The 26,761-nt window shown below is 51.2% G+C and overlaps 1 protein-coding gene across 1 annotated transcript; it reads right to left on the bottom strand.

The window, feature by feature from the left end:
* Positions 1–1,433: 1,433 nt before the first annotated feature.
* Positions 1,434–19,612, bottom strand: kcnk5 (potassium channel, two pore domain subfamily K, member 5). Its single transcript, XM_018090200.2, has 5 exons — positions 19,111–19,612; positions 5,941–6,052; positions 5,672–5,838; positions 5,044–5,212; positions 1,434–4,853 (listed from the first exon to the last, which is right to left on the bottom strand). Exons 1-5 carry the CDS (start codon positions 19,294–19,296, stop codon positions 4,051–4,053), a joined length of 1,437 nt encoding a protein of 478 aa, XP_017945689.1. The 5' UTR covers positions 19,297–19,612; the 3' UTR covers positions 1,434–4,050.
* Between the last annotated feature and the right edge of the window lie 7,149 nt (positions 19,613–26,761).

Below are 26,761 nucleotides of genomic sequence, written 5' to 3'. Positions count from 1 at the left end.
AAACGGGGGTGGGGGGTTAATTTTGTCTCCTATAATGCATAAATGTGTCTCCTAATGGCATACTTGAGGTTAATGCAATGTTCTGAATCTATTAACTGCAGTAATCTTACTGGTATGTCTGGGGTTAATGCAGAGCTCACTATCCATTTTCCATTGGGATCTCATTGGCAAGTCTGTGGTTAATTCAGTGCTATTCATATCCTATAGTGAACTGCCACATAGGGTTAATGCAGTGCCCATAGGGCAAATCCACTGAATGCATTCTCTGCTGTGATCTTACTGGTATGTCTGGGGTTAATGCGGAGCTCACTATCCATTTTCCATTGGGATCTCATTGGCAAATCTGTGGTTAATTCAGTCCAGAATATCTATATCCTTTAGTGAACTGCCACATAGGGTTATGCAGTGCCCACAGGGCAAATCCACTGAATGCATTCTCTGCAGTGATCTTACTGGTATGTCTGGGGTTAATATATAGTTACATAGTTGATTTGGCCCCCAGTGACCCCCCCCAAATGACCCCCAGTGCACATATACACACACTAACAGTCCTATATATACACTCACTATATTATATATATTTATTAAAATCTTTTCTATGGGAAAAAAGGTCGTCCCACTATCTGCCCATAATGCCCTCAAAAGAGTAATCATGTCCCCTCCCAAGCACCTTTTCTCTAGATAAACAACCCCAGCCCCGACAGTCTCACCTCATAGTTTAACCCTTCCATCCCTTTACCCAGTTTAGTTGCAGTCTCTGCACTCTCTCAAGCTCAATAATATCCTTAAGGGCTGGAGCCCAAAACTGCCCCCCATACTCACTGTAACTGCCCCCCCATACTCACTGTTACTGCCCCCCATACTCACTGTCACTGCCCCCCATACTCACTGTCACTGCCCCCCATACTCACTGTTACTGCCCCCCATACTCACAGTCACTGCCCCCCATACTCACTGTTACTGCCCCCCATACTCACTGTCACTGCCCCCCATACTCACTGTTACTGCCCCCCATACTCAAGGTGAGGCCTTACCCGGGACCTATAAAGGGGCAAAATGATGTTCTCACCCCTTGAGTCAATGCCCTTTTTTATACAAGACAGCCCTTTATTTGCTTTAGTAGCCACAGAATGACACTGCCTAGAGTTGCACAGCTTGTTATCCACAAATACCCCCACATCCCTCTATAATAGTGATACCCCCAACTCTCTCTCCCACTTAGTGTATAAATCCCATTTATATTATTTCTACCCAAGTGCATTTATCAACATTGACCCTCATTGGCCAGTTTGCTGCCCCAGTTTAGCCAAATTGCTCTGCAGAGGGCCAGCACAATGCTCTGAATCTCAATATATTTGTTTAGTTGTATCATTACTAGTTGCCCCGGTGCTGGTTCTCCTGCCCCAGTGGAACACAAGTCACGGCCGGAGCACTTTCCTTTAATGTTCTTTTATTGCAAAATATTAAAATAAATTACACTATAATACACAGGAGTATCAGATATCTACATACAGTGATTCCAGTGGCACAAATAATAAAGGCTCTGCCCGACTCACAGCCGGGGGTCCCCAAACCTCACAATACTGGGGCCACAGAACAGCACAAGCTTTCAGCACGTCCCGGTACAAACAGAAGGCAGCTGGGAGCCCCCCCTTTCTCTTGCATGGAGCCCCTCAACAGCGTCACAGTTAGGGGGGCCCCCAAGGAACCCTCGTATAGGGGGAATAGGCCTCGGGGCCCCGGGAACATTAACAGATGCCCCCAGTAATCAGCTCAGGCATTGATGAAGGGGAAGTAAGACTCACGGAGTGAAAGTGTTGCTATAGGAACAGTACAAGAGCGCCCCCTCCAGTCCAGTGAGTATTGTAACTGGATATTCTAGAACCTTCCCCACTGGGGAATCCAGCCCAACAGTGAGGCAAACAGGGTGACCAGGGGCCAAGTTCATAAACTTATATCTCTCATTTCTTTGGGGTTCCAACTCCCTGCACCAAGTCCCAGGGTGCTGGGGGTGCAAATACAGTGCATTTCTGGGGTTCCGAAGGTGAAAACGCCATAAGCAGCCATATTGTATTGGTACAAGGACGAGACCCTGTGGTGTTGGTAGGATATACAGTATAAGCCAGTGTGATGGGGGGGTTGTAAAGCAGCTGCACCCCAACCCAGACTCCCTGCAGGAAACAGGGTTATGGGAGTGGCAGGTATGGGGGTGGGTTTCTATAGGTGCCCCCTATAACTCCCAGCATCCAACACAATACTGGATGGGAACTCTCCACTCTGTAGTTATGGGGGGGCTGTACCCCTAATCAGGTCAAGAGCTTCCCAGAGCAGAAAGGTGCCAAGGGGCAAACTCCTTCCCAACCCACACTAAATACCCCAGGGAATTAAAGAGACAGTCACATCTCGGGGCTAATGTCAGGCCTATCCCTCTGGACCCCCAATGGGGCAGGAAACCCTTGTACAGCAACAGGTCCGGTTACAACAGAACCCCCAGGAGTGGAACAAACACCAATCACAGACACCGGCTGAAACGTCTCTATTCCAAATACCCAATTACCCCCCGTTGCTGTGAGTGGAGAATAACCCAGTTGTCCTTCCTCAGGGTTTTGGGGGGTGGGGGGGAAGCGTCAAAAAGCAGCAAATCAACGCAGAGATATAAATAAATGTTGGACCCCACGAGAACCTTCTAACGGGGCCCCGACATCGGCACTAGAGCAAAACGGCCATAAACAAGACACATATTAAATCCACAGGCTACAATATGGGCAGTTAGATGCTGCGGACTGTGCTGGATTCCTTAAGGCAGTGACCCCCTTGGGTAACGTGTCGCCACCCCCTTATATCCGGTCCTGGAGGCACAAAGGCAAAGTTTACCCTCAGCAGCTGCCGTTCACATTGGGCTAAGAAACAGCCAATCACAACTCTTATTTATAAACCCCTAGGAATTTGATCAGACTGGGGCTGCTCCCCAAGACATTTTGGGGTCCAAATGAACTGCCCCCTAGCCGTGCAGCATGGGGGGTAACGTGTAACAGTCAATACATGGATACGGAGTGTGACTTAGTGCTTTACATGGAGAGAACATACGCGTAGAACATACGTGTAGAACATATGTGTAAAACATACATGTAGCTCTGTGCCCCGTGGCTCTAAAGGCAAAGTACGCCTTGTTCCATTTATCACCACTTAAATCAGGGAATCTGTGGCTGCACTGAGCTGCCTGTAATACATTTTAAAATCAATTACTTGTCTTTCTAGGGTTTTTTGGGGGGGCAAATTTCAGTTAAAAATATTATAATAAAAGAAATACTTGTTCTACCTTTGCTCCTAAAAAGTAGCATTAAAATGGAATAATCCAATGAGCTCAGGCACAAGGCACTTGTTTCCGACCATCTTTCCAAGGTTCTACTGGTCTAGAATTGAAACGCTCTAGGTGCCCGGCTCTAGGTTAGAGTGATATTAAGGCACTAGGATCTAGAATGCAATAGTCTAGACACCAAGTTCTAGATTACGATGTTGAAGGCACCCACTTCTACATGAGCATGTCATGGACACCAGGTTCAAGTTTAGCCTAAAGGTACCAACTGTGCAAAGGCCACACGTGGGCAAGTGGCAGATATGTGGAGGCTGCCCGCCTCTAGCCCCATATAAAAGTCTCCAAAATTAAATATGGCACCCAACATCCATTATGGAGCCAGAATACTGAGTCTCAGAAATACAATCTATACATAAAGAAAGGTCCATAGTCTCTTGGTTTCAAGTATCTTCATCAAGGAAATAAAAACTGGATCTGGTGAGGAACCAGAAGAACTTGGGCTGGAGAACTCTCTTGTTGAGGTGGAGACGTTGCTGGTGGAAGATTCCCCATAGGGCCAAGGGAAGTCCCACTTCTGCCCCCATTATTATTTAGTCCAGTGCAAAGTCTCCAGAAATGGGTCCAAAGAGAGTAAATTCCGTTGGGTTTCATCCAGTTGGTCCAACAGTTCTAATAATAAAAATAAGTGCACCACAATATGGAGTTTCTGGTCCCCAGAACGGGCCAGAACCCGGTCACGTCACTGACTTGTCACTGTGCACGGTGTTGTAGTTGTTGAGGAGCTGCTCGTACGGAACCGGCGCCTCTGTGTCACTGCTGGAAAAGGAAGACTCCTCCAGGCCGGCGAAGTCATCCATCTGGGTCGGGGTCGGCGGCACGCCCAAGTTGTCCTCATTGGAAGACTTTGATTTCTCCTCATCCTCGGTGCTGTTCGACTCTTCCTCGTTCACAAAAGTGATGTTGGCGTTTTGGAAGATGAGGGGTTTGAAGTCTTTGGAGTCCCACGTGTCGCCGTCCTCCTCGCTGATGCGGTCCAACTGGTTTATAAGGACGGCCGTGTCTTTGTCCTGAAGAGGCTCCGCCCCATTGGCGCTCTGCCGGCCATCTGAGAACCTGACTTTGTCGTAGCCCGTCCCACTGCGCTTGCTGTACATCACCATGAGGTCCCTCCCCCCGGTGTTCCCGCTACCGTTCGCTTGTGCATCGCCATTCAGTATTTTCTCGTGACTGTTCTTTAAACCATTTTTACCGATCTGTTTAATCAGATCATTGTAGGTCTCTTCCTTCTTAGATAGGAAGCTAAAAATATTGACGTCCTTTGGGTTGGTCATCGGCACGGCCTTGGTTTGCTTCATCTGGGGGTCATTCTCAAAGGACTCTTTGCGCCTCTTCCTTCTCTTCTTTATGGCCTTGTGCACCTCCAAGAACATGCTGACCTTCCAGTTGACAAAGAGAGACAGCCAGGCCAGGCCCAAGTAGATCCAGATCTCCACAAAGTAGCGGTACAGAACATTGTAGTTCACCTTGGGATTGACGCCTAATGGGAAGAGAGGGAAACACATTAAGCAACGTCATTGGGTTGACCCATAACATTATCCCTGCCCATCTTGTTTACTCAATAGACATCTGGCCCACAATTCCAAGGCTACAGAACCTCAGGGATAAATTCCTAAGATCCACCAGTGCCATTAGAGGACCACTCCCAGCATGCCCAGAAAAATACCAACCTGCCACATAGTCTCCAAACCCAATGGTGGTGATGGTGATGAAGGAGAAATAGAGACCTTCAATATAATCCCACCCTTCTGTTTTCATGAAGATGAAAGGTGGGATCACCAAATGGACCAGAACCCCCCAGATGATGAAGATGGCTGTGCAGGTGATCTGTGCCTTCCTCTGAAAAGCAAAGGCGAAAACATTAGATACCCTGAGCCTACAGAGCCCCACTATGGAGGTCTCTACGCTAGTAAAGCTCCATCCAATGCCATCAACTATGTCTCCCCTTCAACCCAACCAAGGGAGAATGCACTCATGGTGCAACTCAAGGTTCTCCCCTTCAACCCAACTTAGATCCCTGCCTTATGGCCCCAGGCAAGAAGAATTCCCCTCACCCAATCCTTATATCCACAGAGACATCATCTGGAACTGTCTATATCCAACTGAAGGGAGAGTGCACTCATGGTGCAACTCAAGGTTCTCTGGGGGCCCTAGGAGACCCAGTCTGACATTGAGTGCATATGTAATTACACTGCAAAAACATTGTTATTGATTGATATGCAGTGAGTGATGGAGGGGTTGGGGGGGGGCAAGTGTGGTTGGCATTTGGGGCATTTTAACAATACCAAACCCCCTTACCAAGGTGACTCCTCTCTTGGTAAGGAACTGCCCCAGTCTCTTTGCACGTCCTCCGAAAAACTTCCCCAGGGCGCTGATCCACGTCAGGCAGAGGGGCACGCCAAACAGCCCATAGAATATACAGAAGAGCCGCCCAGCAGATGTCTTGGGGGCAATATTCCCATAGCCTGGGGGAAAAAGAAAAAAAAGAGAGATGAGAGATCAGTATGGCAGCTCCTTAGCCCAACCAACAGCCTGTGGGGCCCCCGCGCCAGGGGCCACATTCTCACCTATAGTAGTGATGACTGTTGCAGCGAATATGACGGCGTTGGGCCAATTCCAGTTGTTGAATGTAGTGTTCCCAGTAATGGTCACTCCTTGCCCCGCGGCGCTGGATACAGTCTGGGAGGAAGAAGGAGATTGGTCAGATTCCTATTGGTTACTTGGAATATTTCCCAGTGACTCTGGGGCAGCTGGTTCCGCTCAGAGCAACGACCACCGGGGGGCCACACATGGCCGCCACTTCAACCACTTGACCTGCACTTAATAAGGGGCCCCCGACACTCAAGTGGGAAGTGTTTCCCTTCTCCCAAGTGGAAAATCAATTTGGAACTCGTGGAAAGTAGAATGTGAGTCCAGATGTGGGACAAAGGGATCCCTGTATCTGCTAAATATCATATTAGTGATCTGCCCGGCAACAGGGGCCCGGGGCCCAACACCCATGCACCAACACCATCTGTGGCACATGAATGTGAAACAAAAAGTGGGTTCTATTAGGAGAAATACGGTAGAAGGGCATTACCGTATTCTAAATGGGGTCATTGCCCTTTGGGTCTAGTAACCCTTAGCAACCAATCCAATATTTGTTCTTAAACATTTAGCCAGCAAATGCTACCCGCCGATTGGTTGCTATGGGCCGCTAGCCCAGTAGTCATGCAATGATTATATTATATGTATAATATTGTATATACTCCGGTGGTTTTGGTTGCTCTGCCTCAGCTAAGTTTTCTCTAAATGTTGGAGTTGAAAGGAATTAGGGGGTTTGAAGCCCCTTACGGGCACCTATTGAATATGGGGGGGGGTACAGCTTTACTACAATTATTATTAAAGGCCCTGAAAGACGAGACGGATTAGGAAAAAGATTTATGGGGGCTGTTTGTTTGGGGGGGGCTAAGAAGCTACACAGACCCCCTCCTCCACGTTACAGGCCACTCCCTCAGCACCTTCCCAGCATCCCAAGCGGCTGCATTTAATCAGCGGATAGATTTAGGCATGTCCTGACTCGCCTCCCCCCCCCCCCCCCAAATGGGAGAGATCACTGCTGAATGCCAAATATCTATATGAGAGAGAGCGAGACAGCTGCTCTGTATGAGAGACACACAGGGACAGAGATACAGGGATATAAACACTTATTGGGCGCCCAACGGGGCAGGATAATAAATGCAGCAGATCAATAATTATTTACTCATTAACCCCACAGCCTTATGTATCTGCATTCTGCATGGCGTCAGTGGAGGCAGTGTAGCCAGCAGCGGCACGTAGCCATGGGATGAACAGAACCGAATAGCTACACAGTAAATAAGGTAACGGGAGGGTCTCTGTGCTGAAGAGCTGACATTCCAGTGGGCAGTAGAACACACTTGCAGGAGATACTGGGAGTTGCAGTTTAACCACAATAAAGGATTAACCCTGAATCCTCTGATAGAAGTAACAGCACCGGCCCAATAGCAGAACCCAAACTCACACAGAGTTGGCAGCAGCACAAAGCCACGTGTGATATGTGAGGCACGCGAGCAGCTGGCGGCCATTCTGCTCTTATGTAACAGCCACGAATTCCTCCTGTGCGAATGCTACGCACCCCCCTGCTCTGCCCCCCCCCTGGCACCCCCAGCAACCCTCTGCCACCCCCCCCTGCCACCCCCATCAACCCCCTGCCACCCCCAGCAACCCTCTGCCACCCCCCCTGCCCACCCCCAGCAACCCTCTGCCACCCCCAGCAACCCTCTGCCACCCCCCCTGCCACCCCCAGCAACCCTCTGCCACCCCCGGCAACCCTCTGCCACCCCTGGCAAACCTCTGTCACCCCAACTGCCACCCCAGGCGCCCCTCTGCCACCCCCAGCAACCCTCTGCCACCCCCTGCCATCCCAGGCACCCCCGGCAAACCTCTGTCACCCCAACTGCCACCCCAGGTGCCCCTCTGCCACCCCCAGCAACCCTCTGCCACCCCCCTGCCGCCCCCAGCTCCGCTCTGCCACCCCCAACACTGCTCTGCCACCCCAGGCACCCCTCTGCAGCACCCCTCTGCCACCCCCAGCATCAATCATCCTATAGGAGCTGCCTCTTAGAGCTAATCAGGGCCCCTGTTCCTACCAATAGGAGTATTGGGGGTAAAGGTATAATGAGGCCCCTTTTGCTTTAATGAAGGGGCAACTGGCTGTTCTGACAGAACTGCCCCTGGCTGATAAGTGAGTAATAAACCCAAACTCCTGCCCCGACCTCAGCAGAACTCTTGGGACTTTGCTCCGGGCCGGCGCCACATTCCAAGTTTCCTTCCAGTAGCAAAGTCCACTCGGTGGTGCCAGTGGCTCCTTATTACTGACAACATAACGAGTCTTGGGGGCAATTGTCTGGGATGCACCGGGGCAGCAGGGTAACTCCAGCCAGGGGGCAAGTCAGGGTTGGTCAGTGGCCCTATACTTATCCAGTGGCTTATTGTCCACAAAGGTGCCAGACTGCCCCCTGGGGTATAATTACTGGGGGAACTCAATGCAGATAGATTACACAGAGGAGCACACTGGGCATGTGCAGTGCCACCGGCACACAAACAATGCCCTGACAAGATCCAAAGATGATGGGCGTCCCCCAGGCACAACAAGCAAGTGAAACAATATGGCAGCTCCCGCCCATAAAGAGCATTATCCAGCAATAAGCCCCCCCTCCAGTGCATAAAGGACATTTCAGCTTGATGAGAACTCTCAGGTAATTCCAAGGAGCAGGTTAATGAGCCCAATGCCCCCCCTCCCTTAATAAAACACTAATCTGCTCCTCGTTATCCAATAAGTGATTATTAATACTCTGCACTAGACCTTCTGCCCGTCTGGTTAATAAATAACAATTCGCCCTTGGATGCCAGAACCAACTCCGATAAAAACACTGATTAAATATTTCTCATGCAGAAGGAATGAATTGCCGAGCGCGTCACTAAGTTCCCCTTTAACCTCGGGGGACAATGATATCACAATGTCAATTCAGCGACAACACAATGACCATAGCGACCGTAACCGACGCAGCCAATGGCCGATAAACCCCGGGCGCCTCCTGCCCAATAACCTGGAGCCCAGTTTCCATTCAAGGGCCCATCATCCCGGGGCCCCGGACAAACCAAAATGGACAAACAATGATTGGATGAAGGGAGACGCAAGTCCCCTCCTCACCCTTTCCCCTATGGGAACTTTCCATCCTCTAAAGGGGTGGGGGCCCCTAGGGCCGGAATATTTATGTAACAAAGGGCCCTTTTCATCGGTGCCACTTGCTGCTCCCTGACCAACGTCACAGCTGGGAATTCCCAGGTCTGGGGGGGTGTAAGTGAAACGGCCCATTGTAATTGGGCACCAGTTGTCTATCTGGGGGGGGGGGCGACCCGATTCCCAGGCCTCTCCCACTGGAGCTAAAGGCCCCCCATTGTTCTACAGGGCCCAGAGGGTAAGTTGATCCCCCCTCTATACATCGGGGGGTGTCTGACTGGGGAGCCCCCCCAGCCCCTCACATTTTTTATATTAAACTTTAGCTCTCCTTAGTCGCCCTGCAGCAATGAATATAGCCAATCACTGACTGGTTGCTATGGGTTACTGTCCAGTGAATGAGCTATTCACATAAATGGGGCAGTGCCAGTATCCCCTTTAACTGGGCACCAAAGGAACCAATAGGAGCCTTTATACTGTGCCAGCGGGAAGGAGAGGGACTGGCAGGGCACTTGCAATGGCAGCAATTAGCGCCCACACCCCTTCCTGTTGTGAAGGAATCGGCAGGAAGTTACTCACTAATCGCCACTCGGGGGGGGGGGGGGGGGGTTCCCCACGGCGCCTACTAGTGGCCTTTGCCTGCAATGGGAAACATGATGCAATCACATGACTTGAGAGAAGCGCAATTACATCATCAAAGCCTTAGCCAATGAGAAAGGGGCAAATAATGTTTCCCTACAAGCAGCTGAGTATAATGAGCAAGGCACCTCCCCTTTAAAGGCAAAATATACCTGTTTTGTTTTCTTTAAACAGACACTGTGGGTGCCCTGCCGGGGGCCATTCTCTACAGGGTGCAATAAATATAATTATATAATTACACTACGCTGCTGTTGCTGCTGCTATACTCAGCCAGAAGTCAACATGGCAGCTTCCACATACAGTGTATATATATGTTACACACAACACAGCCTATATGTAGTCTCAGTGGGACTCGGAGGCCTTGGCCCCTGTTAGATAGAGACAGTATTGGAGCCAGCAGGCAGGGGCCCGGTGTAGGCAGAAGATGTTGGCAGCTGCTGGGGATGCTGGGAGTTGTAGTTGCGCAGCTGCGGTGGGTGGGCCGTCCCTTCCCCCCAGGGCAGGAAACCTCATCCTGTCATCAGCAGAAATGAATTTCCCCTTTTATCAGCAGGTGGCAGGGGCGCTTCCCGCCGAGCTCAGCACAAAAAGTGGCAGTTTGTGGTTTGTTGCAGAGAAGCTGAGGCGGCAGTGACGCCCTGGGGTGCAGCATTCCTCACCGGCAGTGACGCCCTGGGGTGCAGCATTCCTCACCGTCCCTGGAAATCCGACAGCTCCGTGATACATTGCTGCTCCGACTCTCTGCTGCCCCCGCTGGGGGGGTACGGCTGGGTATAAACACACACAGTGCCCCCCCCCACTAATCTGCACCCCGGAAACAACAAATAGTGACACCCAGTCCCGCACCCACCAATGTGCAACCGATTCCTGGTACTGAGGGGCCCAACGTGAGACTCCTGCATAATAACATGGGGCAGGTTTGTCTCTGTATTTGCCCCGAGGCACCCGGGCCGGAGAGATTCACTGCAACTGGGTGGGGACTGTTAAAGGGTAGATAAACCCAAGAATAAAATATAAACCTGTCTAATTCTAAGCAACTCCCCAATATCCATTCATTCCTCACTTCTCTGCACTGCTGGTTCTGACTCCTGATACAACTCCCCAATATCCATTCATTCCTCATTCTCACTGGGTTTATAGTTATGTGTAACTGTCACTGTGTCTGTCCCTTTCCCTTCCCTGCACTGCTGGTTCTGACTCCTGATACAACTCCCCAATATCCATTCATCCCTCATTCTCACTGGGTTTATAGTTATGTGTAACTGTCACTGTGTCTGTCCCTTTCCCTTCCCTGCACTGCTGGTTCTGACTCCTGATACAACTCCCCAATATCCATTCATTCCTCATTCTCACTGGGTTTATAGTTATGTGTAACTGTCACTGTGTCTGTCCCTTTCCCTTCCCTGCACTGCTGGTTCTGACTCCTGATACAACTCCCCAATATCCATTCATTCCTCATTCTCACTGGGTTTATAGTTATGTGTAACTGTCACTGTCCCTTTCCCTTTCCCTTCCCTGCACTGCTGGTTCTGACTCCTGATACAACTCCCCAATATCCATTCATTCCTCATTCTCACTGGGTTTATAGTTATGTGTAACTGTCACTGTGTCTGTCCCTTTCCCTTCCCTGCACTGCTGGTTCTGACTCCTGATACAACTCCCCAATACCCATTCATTCCTCATTCTCACTGGGTTTATAGTTATGTGTAACTGTCACTGTGTCTGTCCCTTTCCCTTCCCTGCACTGCTGGTTCTGACTCCTGATACAACTCCCCAATATCCATTCATTCCTCATTCTCACTGGGTTTATAGTTATGTGTAACTGTCACTGTGTCTGTCCCTTTCCCTTCTCTGCACTGCTGGTTCTGACTCCTGATACAACTCCCCAATATCCATTCATCCCTCATTCTCACTGGGTTTATAGTTATGTGTAACTGTCACTGTGTCTGTCCCTTTCCCTTCCCTGCACTGCTGGTTCTGACTCCTGATACAACTCCCCAATACCCATTCATCCCTCATTCTCACTGGGTTTATAGTTATGTGTAACTGTCACTGTGTCTGTCCCTTTCCCTTCCCTGCACTGCTGGTTCTGACTCCTGATACAACTCCCCAATATCCATTCATTCCTCATTCTCACTGGGTTTATAGTTATGTGTAACTGTCACTGTGTCTGTCCCTTTCCCTTCCCTGCACTGCTGGTTCTGACTCCTGATACAACTCCCCAATACCCATTCATCCCTCATTCTCACTGGGTTTATAGTTATGTGTAACTGTCACTGTGTCTGTCCCTTTCCCTTCCCTGCACTGCTGGTTCTGACTCCTGATACAACTCCCCAATACCCATTCATCCCTCATTCTCACTGGGTTTATAGTTATGTGTAACTGTCACTGTGTCTGTCCCTTTCCCTTCCCTGCACTGCTGGTTCTGACTCCTGATACAACTCCCCAATATCCATTCATTCCTCATTCTCACTGGGTTTATAGTTATGTGTAACTGTCCCTGTGTAGAATCTGCTCCATTATTTCAGAACCAGCAGAGAACAGAAATGGCCCGAGTCCTTAAGTCAAACCTCTGATAAGTTGTTGCACCATTAAAGGGCAAGTAAAACACCTCTCTGCTTTCCTCCAGTGCCCAGGCCCACAACACGGCTGCTTCCCCAGTGTATCCCCCCCATAATGATTCCCAGGGGGGCAGCGCAGACCCATTCAGCACTTATGGGGCCCCATAAACAGACGCCCTTTGTCTGGGCTTTTCTCTGAGCTCAGTGACCCAGGAGTTCCCAAAGGAAGAGACAATGGGGGCAGATCAGCCGGGGCAGCTGGAGAGTCCAGTCATGGGGTCAGAAGGGGGATTATCAGTAAAATAAAGGCAAATTCCAAGCTCAGGGCAGAAGGGGGCAAATTCTTTCATAAATCCAGAAATTCCTCTTACAAATGTGACAAGTTCCTGGAGGCCCAGATACTGCCTGGGGGCCACTGAGCCGGTCCATTATCCATCGGTTGCCCCCCCCTGCTGCTGGGTAGGAACAGCCTGGCAACCACACAAAGGCATTTGCTCCACTAGGGCAGCAAGAAATGTGTAATGGGCAAACACAGCCAGATAGAACCAACATTGGCCCCCAGACATCAGAGGGGCCCGGGGCGGAGAGGAACACAATGCAGCCCTTGCATTTAAACCTGAGCTGCTTCCAACCACACAGGCAGCCATGAACCCGTATCACAGCTTAGTATTGCGGCACAGGCAGCGGCGGGACTCGTTACAGGCTTTTAATTAAACAGGGGGAAAACAACTCTAAAAAAAAATAAAATAAAACCATTAAAAGCGGAAGTGGCCAACTGGCAGCAGAGATGCCCAAGACTCTGGGCACAACAAGCCGCTAACCCACTGTAGAGTGTAAGCTCTTTGGGGCAGGGCTCCCTTCCCCTCCTGTATCGGTTACTGATTGCTTTATATGTTACTCCTTGTAGAGTGTAAGCTCTTTTGGGCAGGGCTCTCTTCCCCTCCTGTATCGGTTACTGATTGCTTTATATGTTACTCCTTGTAGAGTGTAAGCTCTTTTGGGCAGGGCTCCCTTCCCCTCCTGTATCGGTTATTGATTGCTTTATATGTTACTCCTTGTAGAGTGTAAGCTCTTTTGGGCAGGGCTCCCTTCCCCTCCTGTATCGGTTATTGATTGCTTTATATGTTACTCCTTGTAGAGTGTAAGCTCTTTTGGGCAGGGCTCTCTTTCCCTCCTGTATCGGTTACTGATTGCTTTATATGTTACTCCTTGTAGAGTGTAAGCTCTTTTGGGCAGGGCTCCCTTCCCCTCCTGTATCGGTTACTGATTGCTTTATATATTACTCCTTGTAGAGTGTAAGCTCTTTGGGGCAGGGCTCTCTTCCCCTCCTGTATCGGTTACTGATTGCTTTATATGTTACTCCTTGTAGAGTGTAAGCTCTTTTGGGCAGGGCTCCCTTCCCCTCCTGTATCGGTTATTGATTGCTTTATATGTTACTCCTTGTAGAGTGTAAGCTCTTTTGGGCAGGGCCCCCTTCCCCTCCTGTATCGGTTACTGATTGCTTTATATGTTACTCCTTGTAGAGTGTAAGCTCTTTTGGGCAGGGCTCTCTTCCCCTCCTGTATCGGTTACTGATTGCTTTATATGTTACTCTGTATGCCCAATGTATGGAACCCACTTATTGTACAGCGCTGCGGGGTATGTTGGCGCTTTATAAATAAATGTTAATAATAATAATAATAATAAACCTGGTGCCACAGGCAGCTGCTTCCCAGATCGGGATAAAGGGCAAGTTAACCTTATCGGCACTACAACTCCCGCCATGTGATCAACCTCAGCAGGGTGCCGGGAGTTACAGTATCTGTTAATCGCCCCCATTGTAAGCATTTGTGATAGAATCGGAGTTAATCGCCTCCCCCCCCGCGGATCTGTAATGAACTTTCCCTTTAAGCAGATTATGCAGTAAGTGGCTCTACTGGGCTCGGCCTGTGATTATAAAAGAACCGAGATGTAATTACCCCAGTCCCGGGCAGGCCCGGCGGGTCACACCTATTGTGAGTGTGCAAATTAGTGCAACATTTACACACTCGCCGGTCTCACTTTATCCATAAACCCAGAGGTGAGAATGAAGTGGCGCATTCCTCAGAACCCGATAGGAAAAGCTGCCGGACCGGTCCGGCCTGTGTTTGTACTGGGAGAACCGAGGGCCCCACTGGGCCGTGTTTGTGCGAGAAAAGGGAAAGTAACAAGTAGTGAATCAATAAAACAGCTGGGGGGGGGCGGCGAGAATCCATAAGGCACAAGCGTGCGGGGAATACAATAAGCGTGCAACTCCCAGCATCCCCTGAGAGCGAGAAGTAACAGCTGTGAGGCTGCAGGTTGCTACCCCCCCCCCGCCTCAGATACAGAACACAAACACGCCATAAAGCAAACATGCAAGGAACACGGCTTTGAACGCAGCCACAAGAGGGGAAATTGTAGTGATTACAAACAAAGGCAAATGCTTTATCCCTGCCATAAAGCAGGGCAGGACTGCTGCTTACAATGGGGGGGATCAGATAGGATCTGTGCCACTGTGACAGAATGCTCTGTTATACAGATAGCTAGAATCTCAGCCATAAAGCAGGGCAGGACTGCTGCTTACAATGGGGGGATCAGATAGGATCTGTGCCACTGTGACAGAATGCTCTGTTATACAGATAGCTAGAATCTCAGCCATAAAGCAGGGCAGGACTGCTGCTTACAATGGGGGGGATCAGATAGGATCTGTGCCACTGTGACAGAATGCTCTGTTATACAGATAGCTAGAATCTCAGCCATAAAGCAGGGCAGGACTGCTGCTTACAATGGGGGGATCAGATAGGATCTGTGCCACTGTGACAGAATGCTCTGTTATACAGATAGCTAGAATCTCAGCCATAAAGCAGGGCAGGACTGCTGCTTACAATGGGGGGATCAGATAGGATCTGTGCCACTGTGACAGAATGCTCTGTTATACAGATAGCTAGAATCTCAGCCATAAAGCAGGGCAGGACTGCTGCTTACAATGGGGGGGATCAGATAGGATCTGTGCCACTGTGACAGAATGCTCTGTTATACAGATAGCTAGAATCTCAGCCATAAAGCAGGGCAGGACTGCTGCTTACAATGGGGGGATCAGATAGGATCTGTGCCACTGTGACAGAATGCTCTGTTATACAGATAGCTAGAATCTCAGCCATAAAGCAGGGCAGGACTGCTGCTTACAATGGGGGGATCAGATAGGATCTGTGCCACTGTGACAGAATGCTCTGTTATACAGATAGCTAGAATCTCAGCCATAAAGCAGGGCAGGACTGCTGCTTACAATGGGGGGATCAGATAGGATCTGTGCCACTGTGACAGAATGCTCTGTTATACAGATAGCTAGAATCTCAGCCATAAAGCAGGGCAGGACTGCTGCTTACAATGGGGGGGATCAGATAGGATCTGTGCCACTGTGACAGAATGCTCTGTTATACAGATAGCTAGAATCTCAGCCATAAAGCAGGGCAGGACTGCTGCTTACAATGGGGGGATCAGATAGGATCTGTGCCACTGTGACAGAATGCTCTGTTATACAGATAGCTAGAATCTCAGCCATAAAGCAGGGCAGGACTGCTGCTTACAATGGGGGGGATCAGATAGGATCTGTGCCACTGTGACAGAATGCTCTGTTATACAGATAGCTAGAATCTCAGCCATAAAGCAGGGCAGGACTGCTGCTTACAATGGGGGGATCAGATAGGATCTGTGCCACTGTGACAGAATGCTCTGTTATACAGATAGCTAGAATCTCAGCCATAAAGCAGGGCAGGACTGCTGCTTACAATGGGGGGATCAGATAGGATCTGTGCCACTGTGACAGAATGCTCTGTTATACAGATAGCTAGAATCTCAGCCATAAAGCAGGGCAGGACTGCTGCTTACAGACTTTATTACTGATGACAATGTCCCCTTTACTTGTTTGCCCGTTCCTGACACCGCTCTTCTAGTGAAAGACTTAAGTGCCACTTAATGAAAGTGCCTGACTGTCAGCGCCAGGGGAATGTATAGGGAGGGGCCCTCACCCCGCCCTCCCTGGGAGCCCAGATTCCCCCCCAGCAGCTGGGGGCCCCTTATCTCGCAGCCCCACCCACCCCAGAGCCACGAGGAGGAAGAGAAAGTGAATCTCACAGCTCAGCGCCCGCCAACAGCGCAGCTCAAAAAGGACTCGGACCCAAGTCATCTGGGGCAATTGGCACAACCTGCACCCTCTCTGCCCCGGGGGTAAAGCCCGATGGCCCCCCCCTGGCTCACAACTCAGACTTTTTGGCACGGAAACACAGACGCTTCTGTTGCACAAACTGATCTGTTGCAACAACGCGAGAGAAAAACACACAGAGTTTCACTACAAAGTGTCAAAGTCACAGACAGCAGTTCAGCCCCTGAGTGTTCGTTAGTAGCCCCTCAAGTAGGTTAGTGGCCACCAACCCCCAACTCTCAGGATAAAGGAGGGAAACAAAAAGCTTCTCTGGAGCAAAAGCCCCAGCTGGCAGCACCCGCGCGCCAACACCTGCTCAGCACCCGCGCGCCAACACCTGCTCAGCACCCGCGCCAAGCGACCAACCGAAATTCCCCCACTCCCTCCCAGGCTGCACTGCTGTAACAATGTACTTGGGGGGGGGGCGGTGTGTGTCCCCCCAATATAAACCCCAAGATCAGCACCTGTTCATTATACAATGTGAGCCATGGATGTGGGGAGTTACGTCACAGAGCTTGCAATCTAATCACTGGACAAGGACTGATACACTGTGCCAAGAGACTTGGAAGCTTAGAGGTTACAATGAAACAAATCACTCTGTGCCCATTCCTTCAGCCTGGCAATGCCATACCCAGAGAGGCAGCCCGGCAATACTGTACCCACAGGGGCAGCCCGGCAATACTGTACCCACAGGGGCAGCCCGGCAATACTGTACCCACAGGGGCAGCCCGGCAATACTGTACCCACAGAGGCAGCCCGGCAATACTGTACCCACAGGGGCAGCCCGGCAATACTGTACCCACAGGGGCAGCCCGGCAATACTGTACCCACAGGGGCAGCCCGGCAATACTGTACCCACAGGGGCAGCCCGGCAATACTGTACCCACAGAGGCAGCCGGCAATACTTACCCACAGGGCAATACTGTACCCACAGGGGCAGCCCGGCAATACTGTACCCACAGAGGCAGCCCGGCAATACTGTACCCACAGGGGCAGCCCGGCAATACTGTACCCACAGGGGCAGCCCGGCAATTCTGTACCCACAGGGGCAGCCCGGCAATACCGTACCCACAGGGGCAGCCCGGCAATACCGTACCCACAGGGGCAGCCCGGCAATACTGTACCCACAGAGGCAGCCTGGCAATACTGTACCCACAGGGGCAGCCTGGCAATACTGTACCCACAGGGGCAGCCTGGCAATACTGCACCCACTGAGGCAGCCCGGCAATACCGTACCCACAGAGGCAACCTGGCAATACTGTACCCACAGAGGCAGCCTGGCAGTGCCACGTGTGGCAGAACCAGCACTCAGGGGGGGTCTGTTCATAATGAAACAAGATATAGATCTCAATGTTCTTCCCTAGCCCCACTGTTACGGGCACAGCGCCAGCGCAACAGGTGCATTCACAGATCTTCTCGCGTTACCAGGACTGGCACCCCGTTATTTACAGCACACGTGATACCCGGGGGGGGGGGGGCAGGGCACTGCCAACTGCAAATGGCAAAGACACAAGTGGCCAAAGCATTAATATAATCAATGGTTCATGGCTGCTCTGAGTTATTATTATTATTACTGCACCCACATGAACTCACGACTGCCCTGCCCAGCCAGGGGTTGGCACAGATACCACAGCACGTGGTGGATGGTTCTAGAACCTGTAATTCCGTCTGTGCCCAATGGGCAAATCCACAGCCAGGTTCCTGCCCCCCCAGTCTGGCCTCAGTTGTATATTCCATGCCCGGCTCCCAACCACAGGCTTTGCCCACTGCTCATTCCCAGTGCCCACCTTCAGCTTATGCCCAGTGCCCACCTTCAGCCTATGCCCAGTGCTCATTCCCAGTGCCCACCTTCAGCTTATGCCCAGTGCTCATTCCCAGTGCCCACCTTCAGCTTATGCCCAGTGCCCACCTTCAGCCTATGCCCAGTGCTCATTCCCAGTGCCACCTTCAGCCTATGCCCAGTGCTCATTCCCAGTGCCCACCTTCAGCCTATGCCCAGAGCTCATTCCCAGTGCCCACCTTCAGCCTATGCCCAGAGCTCATTCCCAGTGCCCACCTTCAGCCTATGCCCAGTGCTCATTCCCAGTGCCCACCTTCAGCTTATGCCCAGTGCCCACCTTCAGCCTATGCCCAGTGCTCATTCCCAGTGCCACCTTCAGCCTATGCCCAGTGCTCATTCCCAGTGCCCACCTTCAGCCTATGCCCAGAGCTCATTCCCAGTGCCCACCTTCAGCCTATGCCCAGAGCTCATTCCCAGTGCCCACCTTCAGCCTATGCCCAGAGCTCATTCCCAGTGCCCACCTTCAGCCTATGCCCAGTGCTCATTCCCAGTGCCCACCCTCAGCCCATGCCCAGTGCCCACCTTCAGCCTATGCCTAGTGCCCACTTCAGCCTATGCCTAGTGCTCACTCCCAGTGCCCACCTTCAGCCTATGCCCAGTGCTCATTCCCAGTGCCCACCTTCAGCCTATGCCCAGTGCTCATTCCCAGTGCCCACCTTCAGCCTATGCCCAGTGCTCATTCCCAGTGCCCACCCTCAGCCTATGCCCAGTACTCAATCCCAGTGCCCACCTTCAGCCCATGCCCATAGCACCCACCTCCAGGATCTCCTCCAGGTCCCTAGGGGTGAGGCAGGAGTGCTTGGCCAGGATCTTCACCTTGTTCTCCTTGTACAGCTGGGTGGCCGCTTTCCAGTTGGGCTCCTCCAGCACCTGGAATATGGCAGCCCCAATGGACAGGTAGAAGATGACGGCAGAGGTGAGGATGGGGCCCCGGTCCACCATGTTATTGCCAGGCTGAGTGCTAGCTCTTGGGAACACACCGGCTCAGGGGGGTTTCCCTCTCCCCCAGACGCTTGAATTTGGCTCCGCGCATGCGCTCTCCGCAGCCACAGTCAGTGCAGGTAAGTGGCCCCCACTGGTGTCCGGCTGCCCCGAGTGGGTGAGTGAGTGGGTGGGAGACCACTCCGAGCTGAGCCCCAGGCGCCCCCCACTGACCCAGCGCCGGTACTGAGCATCGACTGAGCGGCACCGACTCCTCCTCTGGTACCGGGGAACGTGTCCGTGAGCCCGGAGCCGCTCTCTGCGCTTCATATCGGGCCGGGGCGGGGCCGAGCCGGAGACACGCCCATGGGCGGCTCCCTCAGTATTAAAGGCCAAATAAAGCAGCGCGGCCGCTTACTGGGAGTCTGGGGAATCTGCACTTGTTGTGTCTGTGTTTAATCGTCCGACTGCTTCTTATTATTATCCAACAGTCTTTATTCCTATATATCTGTATTGGCCCACTGCCTGCGTCTGTTACAGTTATTTATATGCTTCACCTTAACTTCTAAACTGCCATTATCTGAATGTGTTATTGTTATATTTTATATGTGGGGATAGCAACTGGCTGGTATTTATAATAATTATCTTTTCATTCTATGAGAGACTGTGCTGGGGACTCTGTGTCTGGATATGGGAGACAGTGCTGGGGACTCTGTGTCTGGATATGGGAGACAGTGCTGGGGACTCTGTGTCTGGATATGGGAGACAGTGCTGGGGACTCTGTGTCTGGATATGGGAGACAGTGCTGGGGTCTCTGTGTCTGGATATGGGAGACAGTGCCGGGGACTCTGTGTCTGGATATGGGAGACAGTGCTGGGGACTCTGTGTCTGGATATGGGAGACTGTGCTGGGGACTCTGTGTCTGGATATGGGAGACTGTGCTGGGGACTCTGTGTCTGGATATGGGAGACTGTGCCGGGGACTCTGTGTCTGGATATGGGAGACAGTGCCGGGGACTCTGTGTCTGGATATGGGAGACAGTGCCGGGGACTCTGTGTCTGGATATGGGAGACTGTGCCGGGGACTCTGTGTCTGGATATGGGAGACAGTGCTGGGGACTCTTTGTCTGGATATGGGAGACAGTGCTGGGGACTCTGTGTCTGGATATGGGAGACTGTATCAGTATCTGGCACCCAGATTTTTTTTGCCCCTCCCGTTATCAGATTGCCCCCACCCATACCAGGGGGCACCCCTGTGCTTATTCCACTCATTGTTATTAAACATTTCCTCTGTCCATATCAGAGCTCTGGGCTCATTCATTGCTGGGACAGAGCGATGTGATTGGCAGAGAGAACTTGCCCAATAGAAAGCAGCTGCTGACTCATTGACCGGGGGGGGGGGTCTCCGGTAGGTTCCCATGACCTCACACCATGGGAGGAAGTCATTGGGCGATGGCCGAGCTGATACGGGGCCCAATCAGGGCCTGACCCGGGTCCATGAGTCGCAAGATAAACTTCCCCTGCAGAGAAAGTTGGAATGAAAGTGACATTTCAGTCCCAGTAGCAGCGGTGCTGCCATACAGATACTCCGGGGTGTGAAAAGCAGCGAAATAACAATTCCCAGGAAGTTATTAGGCGTTTACACTGTAATCAGCTCTCTGAGGGTCACAAAGGCCAAGTCTCCTCTGTATGGCTCTGAATAAAGATAGAAAAATGCACCTTTGTGTTTGCTCAGTAGGAATGTCCTCCGTGTCATAGGGGTAACGGGGCAAATATACAGAGAGGGAATGTTCTGGGCACACAATAAGCTCCACCCCCATACTGTACTGTCTAAGGGAAACACTATGGCACCTCCTACCCATATGTATAAATACAAATATACAGAGAAGGAATGTTCTGGGCACACAATAAGCTGTACCCCCATACTGTACTGTCTAAGGGAAACACTATGGCACCCCCTACCCATATGTATAAATACAAATATACAGAGAAGGAATGTTCTGGGCACACAATAAGCTGTACCCCCATACTGTACTGTCTAAGGGAAACACTATGGCACCTCCTACCCATATGTATAAATACAAATATACAGAGAAGGAATGTTCTGGGCACACAATAAGCTGTACCCCCATACTGTACTGTCTAAGGGAAACACTATGGCACCTCCTACCCATATGTATAAATACAAATATACAGAGAAGGAATGTTCTGGGCACACAATAAGCTCCACCCCCATACTGTACTGTCTAAGGGAAACACTATGGCACCTCCTACCCATATGTATAAATACAAATATACAGAGAAGGAATGTTCTGGGCACACAATAAGCTGTACCCCCATACTGTACTGTCTAAGGGAAACACTATGGCACCTCCTACCCATATGTATAAATACAAATATACAGAGAAGGAATGTTCTGGGCACACAATAAGCTCCACCCCCATACTGTACTGTCTAAGGGAAACACTATGGCACCCCCTACCCATATGTATAAATACAAATATACATAAAAAGAAATAGAGGGGGGGGCAGTATATATTTATTTCTCTCCCTAATTATAATCTAATTCCTAGTTCTAATCAGATTGAATGAAGCCTTTGACTGTGAAATGAAAGCTGCCCCGCCCCTGCATTAATAATGCCCCTGGGTAATTAGGGGGCGCAGAGCCCATAATCTGCCCCTTACGTTTGATGTTGGACTCGGGGAGTTTTTGCCCCCCCGGGATTAGAAGGTTTGGGAGACGGGAATGAATGAAGATTCTATGTCTCCGGCCAATGAATGGGCCTCTGTGTGAGGGAACGGCAGGAATACTCAAGGGGTTAAAGATGAAACCATGTGTAGGGCAAGGAGTCGGGCATAATGGCCCCTTTCTGCTCGGGGCAGGTTTGGCTCTACAGGTACCAGCGCTGAGACACAGGGGCCATTATCAATGGCAGAAGGGGGTTGAACGTTCCTCTAGTGCCCCTGTTTGCCCTGGTACTGCCCCCCCGGCTGTGCCAACGTCCTGGCATTACACTGGGCATTTCCCCTACCCACCCTGTATAGTGCCCCCAGTCTCCCTATAATTACCCCATTAGCCTCTGGACACACCGGGTAGGGAGCCCTCTGCCCCATTGGGACGGCCATTCTCTCTAAGTGCCAATAAAAAGTCATTTACACACCCATGTGACCCAGGGTTGCCATGGAAACTAGCCCCAGTCATTTGCACTGCACAATACGAGACTGGGCCGCAGCGGGAAATGATCCCCAACGTGGAAGTTAATAGGTGGGAACAGGAAGTCAACTGATTGGCTGGCCTGGAAGCCAATCAGAGTATTAGAATATTCACACAGCTACACCAGCCTATAGCCAATCAGAGCATTAGGCTATACACATAGGTGGGCCAAGCTACAGCCAATCACAGGTTTAGAATATGATGATCATTAGGATCTTCGCAGGGCCAGATCAACTTGTAGCCAATCAAATATTAGAGCATTCACAGTGGTAAGTAAGCCTATAGCCAGAGCACTGGAACATTCATTAGATTAGACCAACGTGTAGCCAATCAGGGCTCTGGAACAGTCAAAGGGTTAGACCAACGTGTAGCCAATCAGGGCTCTGGAACAGTGAAAGGGTTAGACCAACGTGTAGCCAATCAGGGCTCTGGAACAGTCAAAGGGTTAGACCAACGTGTAGCCAATCAGGGCTCTGGAACAGTCAAAGGGTTAGACCAACGTGTAGCCAATCAGGGCTCTGGAACAGTCAAAGGGTTAGACCAACGTGTAGCCAATCAGGGCTCTGAAACAGTCAAAGGGTTAGACCAACGTGTAGCCAATCAGGGCACTGGAACAGTCAAAGGGTTAGACCAACCTGTAGCCAATCAGGGCTCTGAAACAGTCAACGGGTTAGACCAACGTGTAGCCAATCAGGGCTCTGGAACAGTCAAAGGGTTAGACCAACGTGTAGCCAATCAGGGCTCTGGAACAGTCAAAGGGTTAGACCAACGTGTAGCCAATCAGGGCTCTGGAACAGTCAAAGGGTTAGACCAACGTGTAGCCAATCAGGGCACTGGAACAGTCAAAGGGTTAGACCAACGTGTAGCCAATCAGGGCACTGGAACAGTCAAAGGGTTAGACCAACCTGTAGCCAATCAGGGCTCTGGAAGAGTCAAAGGGTTAGACCAACGTGTAGCCAATCAGGGCTCTGGAAGAGTCAAAGGGTTAGACCAACCTGTAGCCAATCAGGGCACTGGAAGAGTCAAAGGGTTAGACCAACCTGTAGCCAATCAGGGCACTGGAAGAGTCAAAGGGTTAGACCAACGTGTAGCCAATCAGGGCTCTGGAACAGTCAAAGGGTTAGACCAACCTGTAGCCAATCAGGGCTCTGGAAGAGTCAAAGGGTTAGACCAACCTGTAGCCAATCAGGGCACTGGAAGAGTCAAAGGGTTAGACCAACGTGTAGCCAATCAGGGCACTGGAAGAGTCAAAGGGTTAGACCAACGTGTAGCCAATCAGGGCTCTGGAACAGTCAAAGGGTTAGACCAACGTGTAGCCAATCAGGGCTCTGGAACAGTCAAAGGCTTAGACCAACGTGTAGCCAATCAGGGCACTGGAACAGTCAAAGGGTTAGACCAACGTGTAGCCAATCAGGGCTCTGGAACAGTCAAAGGGTTAGACCAACGTGTAGCCAATCAGGGCTCTGGAACAGTCAAAGGGTTAGACCAACGTGTAGCCAATCAGGGCACTGGAACAGTCAAAGGGTTAGACCAACGTGTAGCCAATCAGGGCTCTGGAACAGTCAAAGGGTTAGACCAACGTGTAGCCAATCAGGGCTCTGGAACAGTCAAAGGGTTAGACCAACGTGTAGCCAATCAGGGCACTGGAACAGTCAAAGGGTTAGACCAACGTGTAGCCAATCAGGGCACTGGAACAGTCAAAGGGTTGGACCAACGTGTAGCCAATCAGGGCTCTGGCCTGCAGAGACATCTCCCTATGTCCCCTTCTCTCCTGCCCCCCCCTTCCAGGCAGAGGAAGGGGTTGGCACCCAGAGGTCACACTAGACATTTCTCACCCCGATAACCATCTCTGTGCAGCCTGGGTGCCCCGGGCAGGGTCGTTGGGCTGAATGGGAAGGTCACTGGGCAGGTTCCTACAACTCAAGCTGAACATCAGGGAAGCAACACACATAGTTACAAAGCAGCCGCTGGGCCCTTGGGAATAATGGGGCCCAAGGGTGGCCCCTAAGCCTCAATGGTAGAACATGTGACACGCCCGTCTCCCCCATAGGTAGAACATGTGACACGCCCGTCTCCCCCATAGGTAGAACATGTGACACGCCCGTCTCCCCCATAGGTAGAACATGTGACACGCCCGTCTCCCCCATAGGTAGAACATGTGACACGCCCGTCTCCCCATAGGTAGAACATGTGACACGCCCGTCTCCCCCATAGGTAGAACATGTGACACGCCCGTCTCCCCCATAGGTAGAACATGTGACATGCCCGTATCCCCCATAGGTAGAACATGTGACACGCCCGTCTCCCCCATAGGTAGAACATGTGACACGCCCGTATCCCCCATAGGTAGAACATGTGACATGCCCGTCTCCCCATAGGTAGAACATGTGACACGCCCGTATCCCCCATAGGTAGAACATGTGACACGCCCGTCTCCCCCATAGGTAGAACATGTGACACGCCCGTATCCCCCATAGGTAGAACATGTGACACGCCCGTATCCCCCATAGGTAGAACATGTGAAACGCCCGTATCCCCCATAGGTAGAACATGTGACACGCCCGTATCCCCCATAGGTAGAACATGTGACACGCCCGTCTCCCCCATAGGTAGAACATGTGACACGCCCGTATCCCCCATAGGTAGAACATGTGACATGCCCGTCTCCCCCATAGGTAGAACATGTGACACGCCCGTATCCCCCATAGGTAGAACATGTGACACGCCCGTCTCCCCCATAGGTAGAACATGTGACACGCCCATATCCCCCATAGGTAGAACATGTGACACGCCCGTATCCCCCATAGGTAGAACATGTGAAACGCCCGTATCCCCCATAGGTAGAACATGTGACACGCCCGTATCCCCCATAGGTAGAACATGTGACACGCCCGTATCCCCCATAGATAGAACATGTGACACGCCCGTATCCCCCATAGATAGAACATGTGACACGCCCGTCTCCTCCATAGATAGAACATGTGACACGCCCGTCTCCCCCATAGGTAGAACATGTGACACGCCCGTATCCCCCATAGATAGAACATGTGACACGCCCGTATCCCCCATAGATAGAACATGTGACACGCCCGTCTCCTCCATAGATAGAACATGTGACATGCCCGTATCCCCCATAGGTAGAACATGTGACACGCCCGTATCCCCCATAGGTAGAACATGTGACACGCCCGTATCCCCCATAGGTAGAACATGTGACACGCCCGTCTCCCCCATAGGTAGAACATGTGACACGCCCGTCTCCCCCATAGGTAGAACATGTGACACGCCTGTATCCCCCATAGGTAGAACATGTGACACGCCCGTATCCCCCATAGGTAGAACATGTGACATGCCCGTATCCCCCATAGGTAGAACATGTGACATGCCCGTATCCCCCATAGGCAGATATCTCTGAGATATCATTTGCTATTGTACTATCTCCATTTATTGCAAGGGGAGGAGCTGGGGGCGGGCACAGGGGCGGGAGCAAACACCTTCCCATGAGGAAGAGTGAGAGAAGAGCAATGAAGAGCAAACTTTTCCCTATTAATACACAGGATATTACATATTGGGATTAGTCTTTGCAAGTGAAGCAATCAGTTCCTTGTTTTCTGCTTACATTGCTTTATTTATATGTATTTGCCCCCTAGGCCCCTCCCTTCTGCATGAAACCCCCATCCTGCCCTACAGAGGGTGAATACCAGGGAGTCTTCTTGCCCCATCAGTGCCGGCTCAGAGCTCCCCTCTCCAACATCCAATACTTGGGGTGATGGTCCAACTCCCCCACTTTACTGGCCCCTTGTAATGTTGGGGTCCACTGATCACTACCTGCAAGGAGCTTGTAGGGTCTCCCCCAGGCCAGTTGGGGGGCTTCCCCCGGTGCTCTAGTTCCCCCCGAGACCCTGCAGGTAGGCTGTTACCATGGCTACAATGTTATTCCTATTATGTAATAGGGCAGATTCCTATGGTTGGATGAGAGTGACGTCGAGGCTGCCGGTACCAGAGCGGCATTACTGACACTGAGTCAGGATACGGACTCCTCCCCGGCTGGGACAGGTTCAGACCAGCTCCCCTCCGCAGGGTGTGGCCCCTATAAACACACAGGTGGAGCTCGGCTCCATGTTGGGCCCATTCCTCGTTACATCATCAGACTCCTTTTTCCTGCGATTTGTGATGAATCTGCAGAAATCTCTCAGCCTGAGACCAACTACATTTCCCAGCATCCCCTGCCAGCCAGGAGCTGTAGACAGAATCCTTGGGAGATCTCCCACAT

This window comes from Xenopus tropicalis, chromosome 5, assembly GCF_000004195.4.
Source record: "Xenopus tropicalis strain Nigerian chromosome 5, UCB_Xtro_10.0, whole genome shotgun sequence".
In the NCBI taxonomy this organism is placed as follows: domain Eukaryota; kingdom Metazoa; phylum Chordata; class Amphibia; order Anura; family Pipidae; genus Xenopus; species Xenopus tropicalis.
This window is presented reverse-complemented; position numbering and strand designations above follow the sequence as displayed.